The 13,461-nt window shown below is 44.1% G+C and overlaps 1 protein-coding gene across 1 annotated transcript in view; it reads right to left on the bottom strand.

The window, feature by feature from the left end:
* LOC149428698 (numb-like protein) overlaps window positions 1-13,461 on the bottom strand; it is a gene marked incomplete at its 3' end in the record, with an annotated part of 42,381 nt that overhangs the window by 6,610 nt on the left and 22,310 nt on the right. The window contains exons 3-6 of the mRNA XM_089667101.1: window positions 12,125-12,199; window positions 7,404-7,478; window positions 3,978-4,118; window positions 1,150-1,354 (exon numbers count right to left, since the gene is read on the bottom strand). Of these exons, the coding sequence (XP_089523227.1) occupies window positions 1,150-1,354; window positions 3,978-4,118; window positions 7,404-7,478; window positions 12,125-12,199 (496 nt within the window). The remainder of the gene's footprint in view (window positions 1-1,149; window positions 1,355-3,977; window positions 4,119-7,403; window positions 7,479-12,124; window positions 12,200-13,461) is intronic.

The following is a 13,461-nucleotide window of genomic DNA, read 5'->3' on the forward strand; positions in this document are numbered from 1 at the left end:
GTGTCGCTATTACTCTGTTCTGACTCTCCTGGAATCTGACTCGACTATTCTTTGTATTCTCCTTTGATCTGACCCTCTGTTGCTGAACCCGGCTCGTGACCTGTGATTCTCGTCTGCTGTCCTGTACGGTTTTATCCCGTTGTTGTTGACCCGGCCTGTCTGACTACTCTATTGTCTTTTCTACCAGCTACATGCCATTGGCGGCGGCCATTACCGCAACTGAGGTGCCTCGGGGGCCGAGACCTGGTTCCTGGCTGCGTCAAGTCCATCCCCACCATCAGGGGCCCTGGTGAAGGGCAGCCTGGGACTTAGACTCCGCGCCCTGAGGGACTTTGGTCTGTGGGTGGTGGTTGTCGTCAGCCAGTGCGTTACATTGTTTAGGCCTGCCTGTCCGTTCCTCAGCTCCTGCCCTGACAACCATACAATCATACAGACTCCAATAAAACAAAAAGGCATCCAAGAGGCACTGGGACTTTGAGTTTGCACAAAGTGGGGAGAGGGAAGAAACATTTGAAGAGCCCACTGGCTCAGATTAGGCTGCTTACAACAGACAAGACTACCCTCCAGTGGGTACCCCAGCAGGATACCACCAAAAAAAAACACGCATACGCAGGAGGAGTGCCAGACCAAAAGATTAAAAAACAAACGTCCTAATTTAATAGTATTGTTCTAAAAGACAACCAAAGCCGAGGTCAAAGGAACTCCCCATGATGATTGCTCATGCAGATACTGCTGGCCAGTAATTCTTCCAATCCAGCAATCAGCTTCCCTACACAAGAAAGCCTCACCATTCAAGTTTCTCATTTTTTACTAAAGCCCTGATAAAGAGGGAGTTTCTTTGACCCCATGAAGCATGTTGGCTGTCTTTTAGCACAATATCAATAAATTAATTTGGTCTCTTATCCTTTGGACTGGCATCCTTTGGTCTGGCGCTCCTTCCATGTGCCCAGTATAACAATCCAGGTCATTCTGAGAAGAAGCTAACAGAGTCAAAATGCCCTCCAACCGAATCAGTGTGTAGCACAGCAAAGCCTTCTTAGACCAGAAAGTATGCTCAGGAGGTGATCCTCCTGACCTGCAGCTTCCTCCAAAAGGTCACCATTGTTTATGCAGATCTTTGTCACGATGTTTGAAATTGTTGTCTCCTACCTTTCTTTTTTTCTTGAACTTGCCGCATTGTCTCTTCTCGGTCGCTGTGGCCAGATGCAGAGGTGACACGGAAGGAACCTTCACGAGCGAAACTGGTACGGCTGGCATCAAAGGACGCAGTGACTCCACACTCTTTTTCCCGTTTCTGCTTTCGTTCCAGGCAAGCGGCGAATGCACAGCCAACTGCATGACTCAGGCGTTCCCCCTATTACGGAGGGAGAAGAGGTCAGATTCATATGAAGACCTCCGTATACATTCGAAGGAGAGCTAAACACAATCACTAGAATCTTGTATAATAAGCTATAATAAGAATAAGCTGTAACATGGTCATTTCAAAAGGTGTATTTAATGTTTTTAATTAGCTTTCTTAAAATAATGTGATCCTGCCATAAAGGCCCTTGTTCAGGCACTTCCTGTTGTCCTAATTTATTAGTTTTGTGCTAAAGGACAACCAAAGCCGAGGTCAAAAGGAACTCCCCATGATGATTGCTCATGCAGATAGATAAAGAGGGAGTTTCTTTGACACTCCCCCCCCAAAGCATGTTGTGCTTCTATATTGAAATGAACAAAACCTTTCTGTGCTAAATAGAAAAATCACCCCAGTGTAAAAGAGTAGAAAACAATAATATTCAGCAGCTATATATAAATCACAGGTCCTTTGGGTCTGGTAGAAATTTTGAACAGGACCCTGTTCCAAAAAAAAAAAAAAAATGCATGGGGTCCCCCCAAAATCAATATTAGGTCCTTTGGTCTGGTATGGCTTTTAAGGGGAGGGGACCCCCCCCCCAAAAAAAATGGCCAGACCCTTATCTGAGCATATAGCCTGCCAGGCCAGGAAAGGGGGGGGGGGGACAAGCGAGTGGCTCCCTCCCTCTTGAACTGAGTCACATGCCCTCAACAGGAGCAGGTGCACTGTATCCCTATGCTGATGAAAACAAGTGCCTCTTCCCCGCCACCCTGGCCCAGTGGTTATGGGGACACAGGGGGTAGCTTATTAGAATTTAAAAGCTCCCTTTAACAAAGGGACCCCCGATCCTGCCCCCCCCCCATGTGAACGAGAGGGGCACAAGCACAAAATAATAGAAAATTGCAACAATAACCATTTTATTCTCCAGGGCCTCTGCTTAAAAAATATATGATATTTGGAGATTCTAAGTAATTTTCTAGCCAAAAAAATGCCGTTTTCTTACATGTATGAGAGAAGTGTCAGAACCGGCCCAGACTGGAGGTGGTTAATTTTGCCAATTAAGGGAATAAACCTAAACTCCAAACTTTCTGCATTAATCGAAGGGTGACGTGGTACAAGACTCAACTGTACCTGTACAATGGAATTAGACAGGGTTACTAGAACTACTTTTACAATTAAGGTCCTGTTCACATTATCACGTAGTGGGAACAAGCTTTCCCACTATGCAATATTGACAGGCGACTGTCATGTAATTCTCTGTGTAGCATATGGCAGAGCATGCACTTGAATTGGGTGCCCTATGTGCGGTTATCACTCAAAAAGAAGCTCCTACTCCTTTTTGGGCAACAAGCTTCACGTGATTTTGAAAGGTGTGGTTTGCCATGCGATCTTGTTGCGCAGCACCCGCAGCAGTGTCACATCCCATTTGGGGTGCCACGCTGCTGCTTCACTTGAGTACCATTGAGGGATAATGATATCCAAATGCATACAGCATGTTGTGCTGCACTTGCCACTCGTATGGGATCGTGGGCAGAATTGCTGTGATCCCAAATCAGGGAGGAGGTGAGCAAAACCTTGGACAGAGGGGTGGCGGTGGACGTGGTATACTTGGATAGAGGGGTGTGGTGGACGTGGTACACTTGGACAGAGGGGTGGCTGTGGACGTGGTATACTTGGACAGAGGGGTGGCGGTGGACGTGGTATACTTGGACAGAGGGGTGGCGGTGGATGTGGTATACTTGGACAGAGGGGTGGACGTGGTATACTTGGACAGAGGGGTGGACGTGGTATACTTGGATTTTGCACAAGCCTTTGACACAGTTCCCCACACACGGCTAATGTGTAAGGTAATGTCTCCGGGCTTGGAAAAATCCATATGTAAATGGATAGAAAACTGGCTAAAAGATGGTATTCAGAGAGTAGTGGTTAATGATTCATACTCTGAATGGTCTAGGGGTGTCAGTGGTGTACCCCAAGGTTCAGTGTTGGGACCCTTACTTTGTAATATATTTATAACGATATAGGGTCTGGGATGTAGAGAATAACTCTACTCTCGGTGTAGAGTTATTCACTCTGAGGTCATCACAGAGGACAAGGGGGCACTCTTTATGTCTGAAGGAAAAGAAATTTAATCTCCAACATGGAAAGGTTTCTTTACAGTGAGAGCTGTGAAAATGTGGAATAGACTCCCTCAAGAGTTGGTTCTGGCCAGCTCCGTGGATTGCTTTAAAAAAGTCCTGGATTCGTTCTTGGATACACAGGATATAACTGGATACTAACATTTATAGGTAAAGTTGATCCAGGGAATATCCGATTGCCTCTCGGGGGATCAGGAAGGAATATTTTCCCAGCAGGAGCAAATTGGACCATGTTTTGCTGGGGTTTTTTGCCTTCCTCTGGATCAACTGTGGGAATAGAATTATAACTTTTTTTTTTTTATGGTTGAACTGGATGGACTTTTGTCTTTTTTTCAGCCAGACTAACTATGTAACTATGATGTGAACAAGGCCTAAGTGATCTACTTTCCTAATACATCCATTATAATGTGTAATTCTGTAATTTCCAAAAACGTAGAGCTCTTTCAATGTGACATGCACACTTTACAAGGATTCTTAAATGCTAACATTCACATTTCACTCACAGAATCTTTCAGGGCCATAAAGCAGTGACAGATCCAGCGTCGCGTGGTGCCATCCCGGCAGATATATGAAAATGCCTTGTCAAAATTGCGGTCAGGAGCGCAGAACGAAACTTTCTCTATGGTCTGATCTACAATGAGGTCCTTAGAAAGAAGGAAAGAAAGCGTGAGTGGAGGAGGAATGGGCAGAAATGGTGACTGTTCAAAGACAAATTTTAACTAATATAATTCTCAACCGAGTTTCCTCCAGAGCTTGCTAGGAGTTCCTTAGGAAGCCAGTATTGGCATTTGCCTGCACTGACCACCAGTGATAAGGGGTCACTAAACGTTTCACTGTTTGTGTTTCTTTTCTGGCCATTATAAGGCTCAATGCACACTAGCATTTTTTTCTGCTCCTAGAAGCTAAATTGTCTTATCCTATGTGTCCATGCACTGTTTTAGGCTAGTAGTGTTTTTCAAGCTTCAGTGTTTAGGAGCAGAAAAAAATGTTTTTGTAGAGTTTTTCGGAGCATTTTCCAACAGAAAAAAACTGAACGCTCATAAACGCTACTAATACGCTCCTAACACCTTTTTTTTCTACATGTACTGTTAGAACGCTAATACAATGCCAGTGCTCCTAAACGCTACTAAAATGCTACAAAAAAAATTATATATCAGCATTTTTTATTCAGCGGTTTTCCACTTAAAAAAAAACCACTAGTGCGTATGGAGCCTTAAAGTGTTACTAAACCCCGGACCCTGCATTCACTATATCTGCTCTCCCCGGACCCTGCATTCACTATATCCAGTCTCCCCAGACCCTGCATTCACTATATCTGCTCTCCCCGGACCCTGCATTCACTATATCTGCTCTCCCCGGACCCTGCATTCACTATATCTGGTCTCCCCGAACCCTGCATTCCCTATACCTGGTCTCCCAGGACCCTGCATTCCCTATACCTGGTCTCCCAGGACCCTGCATTCACTACATCTGGTCTCCCCGGACCCTGCATTCACTATATCTGGTCTCCCAGGACCCAGCATTCACTATATCTGGTCTCCCCGGACCCTGCATTCATTATATCAGGTCTCCCAGGACCCTGCATTCCTTATATCTGGTCTCCCCGAACCCTGCATTCATTATATCTGGTCTCCCAGGACCCTGCATTCACTATATATGGTCTCCCAGAACCCTGCATTCACTATATCTGGTCTCCCCAGACCGTGCATTCACTATATCTGTTCTCCCCGGACCCTGCATTCACTATATCTGGTCTCCCAGAACCCTGCATTTACTATATCTGGTCTCCCCAGACCCTGCATTCACTATATCTGTTCTCCCCGGACCCTGCATTCACTATATCCGCTCTCCCCGGACCCTGCATTCAGTATATCTGCTCTCCCCGGACCCTGCAATCTCTATATCCGGTCTCCCCGGACCCTGCATTCACTATATCTGATGTCCACAGTACACACAACATGGAAATGCAATTATTTTAGTAAATATAAACTGCTAAATATCTCTTCTCAATAGCAGTTAGTGTAGTCGTGTGACTTCTATCAGTGTCCAGAAGAGCACAGGTTAATCTTGTAGGAGGAATTTTCATTCTCCGCTGACTGTCCTATGAGGCTGCATAACACCTGACCCTCTGTTTGGACAGTGCTGATTGCCCCTGTGGTGATCACATGCTCCCACCCAAAGAAAAAAAAAAAACCTCTCTAGCCATACACACTAAACTGAGCATGTGCACTCCTAGAGCTCTGTACTAACCGCAGGTGGATTAGGGACAGTAGAAGGGGAGGATCAGAGAAGACAGGATCAAACAGCCTTTTTACACAATGCAGAGGATTAACCCCTTAGGTTCCACAGTGAGTATAACAAGCATGCTTTACTGCATATACAGACTGATTGTACTGTTGTGGGTTTAGTAACACTTTAATGTTTGTTTCATTTCTTAATTATTAAAGTGGTATTAAAAAGGTAAGAGTTTTATGACATAAGAGACCCTATCAGTCTCTTCTATCATAAATACTTCTCCCTGAATGTCAGCTTTCATGTTGTCGCTTTGTCCATGATGATGTCATTCCTGTGCATATGCAGCACAGCTTACATTTACAGCATCCAATCTGTGCCATGATGATCCGACTCCCATGCGCAGGAGTGATGTCATTGCGGCAAAAGAGACAGAACCTGGAAGGAAGACTTAGGTGCCCGCACCAGCGGGATTGGTGACAGTTCAGCGCTGGAGGGTACATTATGACAGGTAATACAACCCATACATGAGTAATTTTTTTGTCATTTATCCAGTAGGCTGAACAAATAAAAATGACTAGATTCCCCCACCCTCAGAGTCAATGAGGATGGGGGAATCCTCCCGCCAAGCTATTGTATTCTGAGAGCTGAGAGACTTTCCCACAGTCAGAACACACTGATCAGTGCTGCCAGCTATTGCCAGTGGCACTGATGGGGCACGAAAAATCCAGTGGGTTGGTTGTAAAGACATCATTGGGTAGATCAACTTCTGTACAACCAGCTTGCCCATACATGGGTCAAACTTCTGCCAGTCCCCGCTGAACTGGTCAAATTTACACCCATGTATAGCCAGCTTTGGTCTGTCATAATGTGCTAATATGTGGTGAATGCTAGCACAATATGGCATAACCCATCTGAGGGCCCATATGAAACCAAAAAAAAAAAAATAATCAGATTTAATACCGCTTTAAGAAAACCCCATTCCTTATTCTTTTATTAAAAATGTTCTACAGCCTGACTGTGCTAATGTACCAATGACCTGAAGGTCCAATAAATTTTAGTGGAGGTTCCTTGAGTCCTGAAATCTATTTCAATGGTTCATTCAGGCTTACCCAATCTATTGTGATGTATTAAAGGGGGTCACAGGAGTGGAATTCTTTCTGTGACCAATTTTCAGCCAACAGCAGCCCAAAGCCCGCTGTCGGCTGATGTCACAGAGCCGGTCAACCCAGAAGTCTGCTCCGGCACCTGGATCACCCTCTCAGTTAGCCACCTAGAGCCTGAGCGAGCCGCACCGTCCACAGGCCAGTACTCTGGAGCGCTGGAGGAGCAGAGCAGAGAGCTGGAGACTTACAGTCACCAGATCTCTGCAGGCTGAGGACCAAAAGCTGAGTGATCAGTGGTCTTTGATCACTCAGTTCTTGTTCTTTGAGGTGGCATTGGACAGCTGCAGCTGGGATCGGTGCTGTAGACATCTAGGCAAGTATGATTTTTTTTTTTTTGCAATTCCCAAACTTTTCTTTTAACACGCATTGTGTGTAGGCAGCCCATTCAATATACATGTACTGAAAATGCACCACAACGGACCAGAAGATGCAAGTGATCCTTTTTTCCGCATGACCGCACACCACAAAGATCCATTTAAGGGACGTTATAATGGGATTTCTGTGTGATCTCTATGTCATTCTGTAGCTCACCTTCGTCTTATCATCCACAACCCGCAAGCCATCAGCGGAAACCCACAGAATTGCTTTCACAGACTTCTTCCCAAGCTGTAGAAATAGATGCAAAACAAAATGTTATCAACTGGAAATAATCAAGACAATTGTAGTCGCTCTGGAAAGTCTGACATTGGAAATGCAACAAAGTATCTAATTTTCTATGAAACATTCTGTATATGACCATATATGACCTCTCTTATATACAAGCCCTAAGCTTCCAAAGAATAAAGTTTGTTTTTCTTGTCTGTTTGTGGCTTTCTCATATACCCATATGGCACTCATCATCGGTGATCCCGGGACAATCAGCTCAATATGTCACTCTTAACCCTTTGAGGACCATGGGACGTATTTGTCCCATGTTTTTAATTGCCTGTATCATCTGATTAAGAACTTAAAATACTTTTTTTTGGTTTGAGTCAAAATATTAGTTCTTATCAACAAATGGATCTAGCTTTTTGCCAATTATTTCATGAAATGGCTTAGTTACAACAACTGAAGTGTATGAACTTTAAAAACAAAAAAATTGATTCTTTTGGCATTCTGTAATATTATGGTCCTCAAAGGGATAAAGGGTATAGGAATAAACAACCTTATGGTGCAGTATAAAAACCCAAGGATTTAATAAAACAAACGTTCACACACATTATGTAAAATTGGATATTCATATAAAAAAACTCCGAAACCGAATCCCAAAAAGTTCACTGCGGTCTTTTGCGTGATGGTGTCACTACGAGTTTCGTCATATGGTGACTGTATGATGGAACGTGTAGGGTGGAGTCTATGTGATGTAATCAAGGAAAAGACCGCAGTGAGCATTTTGGGATTCGGCTGTTGAGTATTGTGATATGCAAATTATTCACTTTCCAATTACAGTGGCCGGAAGAGGGTGGGCCTGCTGTGCATCATCAAGGGGTTGGGATGCCTGAACCAGAAAGAGGCAACTGACACCTGATGACAGCAACAAAAATGATGGCATGAGACCCAGTATATGATGGCGGTGCGGTGGATCATGGCAGGATAATGCTGGATCTGCTGGGCAGGTGAGTTTGTGAATAGTGTATAACAGCATCAAAATGTATGGTGATCCTTGCTTCGAATCTCGGCCAGGATACTATCTGCATGGAGTCTGCTTGTGTGGATTTCCTCCAGGTACACAGGTTTCCTCCCACACTCCAACAACATGCCAGTAGGTTAACTGGCTTCTGTCCAAATTGGCCCTAGTATGCGTGTGCATGTAAGAGAGGGACCTTCGTTTATAAGCTCCTAGAGGACAGGGACAGGGTTAATGCACAATATGGAAAAAGCTGCAAAAATTGTTGGCACTGCGTAAAGGACCGGTTCACACTATAGTTACATAGTCTGGCTGAAAAAAGACAAATATCCATCCAGTTAAACCATTTAAAAAAAAGTTAGAATCCTACACCCACGAGTTATCCAGAGGAAGGCAAAAAAACCCAGCAAATCATGATCCAATTTGCTCCTGCACAGGAAAAAATTCCTTCCTGATCCCCCGAGAGGCAATCGGATATTCCCTGGATCAACTTTACCTATAAATGTTAGTATCCAGTTATATTCTGTGTATCTAAGAAACAATCCAGGACTTTTTTGAAGCAATCCACTGAGCTGCCAGAACCAACTCTTGAGGGAGTCTATTCCACATTTTCACTGCTCTTACTGTGAAGAAACCTTTCCGTGTTTGGAGATTACATTTCTTTTCCTCCAGACATAAAGAGTGCCCCCTTGTCCTCTGTGATGACCTCAGGGTGAATAACTATACACCGAGTTCACTATAGGAACCACTGATGTATTTATACATGGAGATCATATCCCCCCTTATGTATTATACATGGAGATCATATCCCCCCTTATGTATTATACATGGAGATCATATCCCCCCTTATGTATTATACATGGAGATCATATCCCCCCTTATGTATTATACATGGAGATCATATCCCCCCTTATGTATTATACATGGAGATCATATCCCCCCTTATGTATTATACATGGTGATCATATCCCCCTTATGTATTATACATGGAGATCATATCCCCCTTATGTATTATACATGGAGATCATATCCCCCCTTATGTATTATACAAGGAGATCATATCCCCCCTTATGTATTATACATGGTGATCATATCCCCCCCCTTATGTATTATACATGGAGATCATATCCCCCCCCTTATGTATTATACATGGAGATCATATCCCCCCCCTTATGTATTATACATGGAGATCATATCCCCCCTTATGTATTATACATGGTGATAATATCCCCCCCCTTATGTATTATACATGGAGATCATATCCCCCCTTATGTATTATACATGGAGATCATATCCCCCCTTATGTATTATACATGGTGATCATATCCCCCCTTATGTATTATACATGGAGATCATATCCCCCCTTATGTATTATACATGGAGATCATATCCCCCCTTATGTATTATACATGGTGATAATATCCCCCCTTATGTATTATACATGGTGATCAATAAATTCAGTCCCTCTAATCTTTCCTCATAGCTGAGCTCCTCCATGCCTCTTATCAGTTTGGTTGCCCTTCTCTGTACTTTCTCCAGTTCCCCAATGTTCTTTTTGTGAATTGGTGCCCAAAACTGAACTGCATATTCCAGATGAGGTCTGGTGAGGAAACGCAGTCCAGATGCATTCTGGATGCGTTTTTGCATGCACGTTGTTGATGTGTTCCACTTTAATGCTTTGTTCCCCGCTCCCCATTAAGGATTGGCACCTTTGGGGAGGTATTTGATAGGTACCCAAATCTGACAGGTACCCGCTCCCACTTCCACTGCGATCGCCTAGGCGATTGGAAGTGAAAGTTGTCCTCCCTCCCCGTAGTCTTCTGGGACACGTGACAGGTCCCAGAAGACTATGGGGCCAGTCACAAAGCGCAGCGCTTCTCGTGCATGCACAGTGGGCACCCAGCTGTGAAGCTGCAAGCTGAAGATGCCGGCACCAGGGAGAGAAGACAGCCGGTAAAACCAGCAGTGGTGACACTGCTGGACCGAGGGACAGGTAAGTCTCTGTATTTTTTGCACAGTTTTTGTAGCTGCTGACTTTTATTTTTTTTTTTCAGTTGGAACTCCGTTTAAATTAGCAACACCCCGAAATCGGTCAACAAAACCTTTTTGGTGCGGATGTGGTGCAAGTTGAGTGCTGCATAATATATGGCTCAAATCGCACCACACAGAATTCACGTGATTTGCACAAGAATGCGGTGCAGTTCCTGTGTGAATCACATGCGATATGCCACACCGTGCAAGTGTGAACCCAGACTTAAAATTATTGGAAAGGGTGAAACATTTTTCTCAAAAGAATAAACATGTTATACTTACCTGCTCTGTGTAATGGTTTTGCACAGAGCAGCCCTGATCCTCCCCTGCTGGGGACCCTCGTCGGCACTCTCGGATCCTCACTGCTGAGTACTCCCATAGCAAGCCACTTGCTATGGGGGCACTCATGCATGCTCGCTCCCAAGCTGACTCTGTGTGTCCATAGACACACAGAGTGTGGCTCGTCCCCACCCCCTTCTCACTGTGATTGACAGGAGTGAAAGCCAATGGCTCCTGCTGAATAGGTTTGCATAATCAACCTGTGAATAATTGTTGAGAACTTCAGAAAAACTTTCATTGGGCAATTCCCTTGAGAAGTCGTTGGGTGATTTTCATTTATTTGACGGTCATGAAATCCATTTTTAATCCTGGCCAATTTTTATATCTTTGACACATAGGGCAGTGCCATTAATTGGCTAAGTACAACGTTTGTAGGGCAGGATTTTCAGGATAGCTGGCCTCTTCTTTTGCCAATATTATTTATTGATAATTGTACACCAAAAGAAGAAAGCACTTCCGCCTGGCAGTACTAGGGTTGTTGGTTCGAATCCCAACCATAGCACTACCTGCCTGGAGTTTGCATGTTCTCCCTGTGCCTGCGTGGGTTTCCTCTGGATTCTCCAGTTTCCTCCCACACTCCAAAGACATGCTGGTAGGTTAATTGGCTCCTGTCTAAATTGGCCCTAGTATGTGTATGTATGAATGTGAGTTAGGGACCTTAGATTGTACACCCCTTGAGGGTTAGGAACTGATGTGAATGTACAATATATATGTAAAGCACTGCGGAAATTGACGGCGTTATATAAGTACCTGAAATAAATAAATAGATTCATTTTTTACTACGGAGAATACAAATAAAAGTTTATTTAATGCGGTGACAATAAACAAAAATGGCAGCAATCCCCAGTGCACGTCTGAAAGCTTATGTCTGATTGGTTGCTGAGTGACACCGCTGAACAAGGCAGCATGATATCACATTAGGCCGGCAATGTCGCCGTCTCTTTCATGTACATTTTTTGGGCCATTTCCTAATTCCTCACATACAGGCATCCTTTCATCTTATCTTCAGAGAACCCGTAGCCACAGATTTCCTGGCCGTCTAATTCCCTCTGTGCAGCCCACACTTCTTATGCAAAAATATTTATTGGTGTCACTTCAGGTTCTTCAGAGGAACTGCCGGTGACATGTAAAGGATGGCCGGGGACATGGCAGGCTTATGCCGCTGGACTGTGCCAGTCAATCTGCAGTACCCCCCCCCCCCCATCCTTTAATCCCTTCTTGCCATTAAATTATAAATCCCGCACTCAGCGGTCACGCTGTCAATTTATCTTCTCACCAATTTGAGCTTCTTGACGGCGTCCTCGCATACATGCATGCCTCGCGACTCCTCCACCTCCACGTGCCCCAGGTACTGGGGACAAAAAAAAGAACACATTACAAGAAGCCACGGGACACTCCGGAGAATTCAAAGGAATGACATGAAACACAGCAGAGTGGTAGTAATGACAGATGAACGCTAGAGGGCAGTATAGACCACAGTGACAGCGCAAGAACTATTTAAAGCCAAACTCCATCACTACTGCAATAGAACACAGTGGAGTGGGGGGGCCCTGCGCTGCAAGGGTTAAATGCTCGATATTATATTAAATAATTAAACTGCCCAAATACCTAAACCTAATTGCCACCCCTCTCGGCCAATCCCTCCACTGGCTCTCAGTTGCCCAACAGATAAAATTCAAAACACTAACAATGACATATAAAGCCATCCACAACACTGCCTCAATTTACATAACCGATCTTATCTCTAAGTATCACCCAAAAAGTACACTCCGCTCCTCGCAAGACCTCTTACTCTCTAGCTCCCTTGTCTCCTCCTCCCATGCTCGTCTCCAAGACTTCTCCAGGGCGTCACCCATCCTCTGAAACTTCCTACCCCAATCTATCAGACTTTCACCTACTGTACTTGCCTTTAGGCGATCACTGAAAACCTATCTCTTCAGGGAAGCCTATCCCGCCCTCTGCTAATTCTGGAATCCTCTACTCTTCCAACCACTCCATCCCCCACAGTTACTACCTACTGTACCATTCACCCCCCCTCCTAGATTGTAAGCTCCAAGGAGCAGGGCCCTCAAATCCCTCTTGTATTGAATTGTATTGTTACTGTATTGTCTCCCACTATAATGTAAAGCGCTGAGCAAACCATTGGTGCTATATAAATCCTGTATAATAATAATTGTGTACAAAGCAGCAAACACACCAAGAGGATATCCCCTCTAAATCCCAAATCAAATAAATAGCTAGTGTTGCGCCAAGTGAAATATATACATACATCAAAAAGTCACATAAATAATATACAAATGATATGCGTCCAATAAAGGATAAAACAGAAAAGTGCTCAATCGTGAACCATTGCCAGAAGTAAATATTTTGAATAAACATGTATGAAACAGTCCTTATAAGGTATATAGATCAGTCCCCTTATTCTGTGGTGATAGAAGATCTTCATTCCAATATAACCACCAAACATGAGAATTGAACCACCGTGATATCGAATTGGAGGCTTACCAGATCCTATGACCCCTTAATTATAGGGGGTCAATACACGCCTTATATATATAATTCCGTCCAGATTCATATGCCTCAGATCAGATCACGTATACCATCCAAGGCTCC

Source organism: Staurois parvus, unplaced genomic scaffold (genome assembly GCF_062004578.1).
Source record: "Staurois parvus isolate SC_StPar_1 unplaced genomic scaffold, SC_StPar_1.0 ptg003026l, whole genome shotgun sequence".
NCBI lineage: Eukaryota > Metazoa > Chordata > Amphibia > Anura > Ranidae > Staurois > Staurois parvus.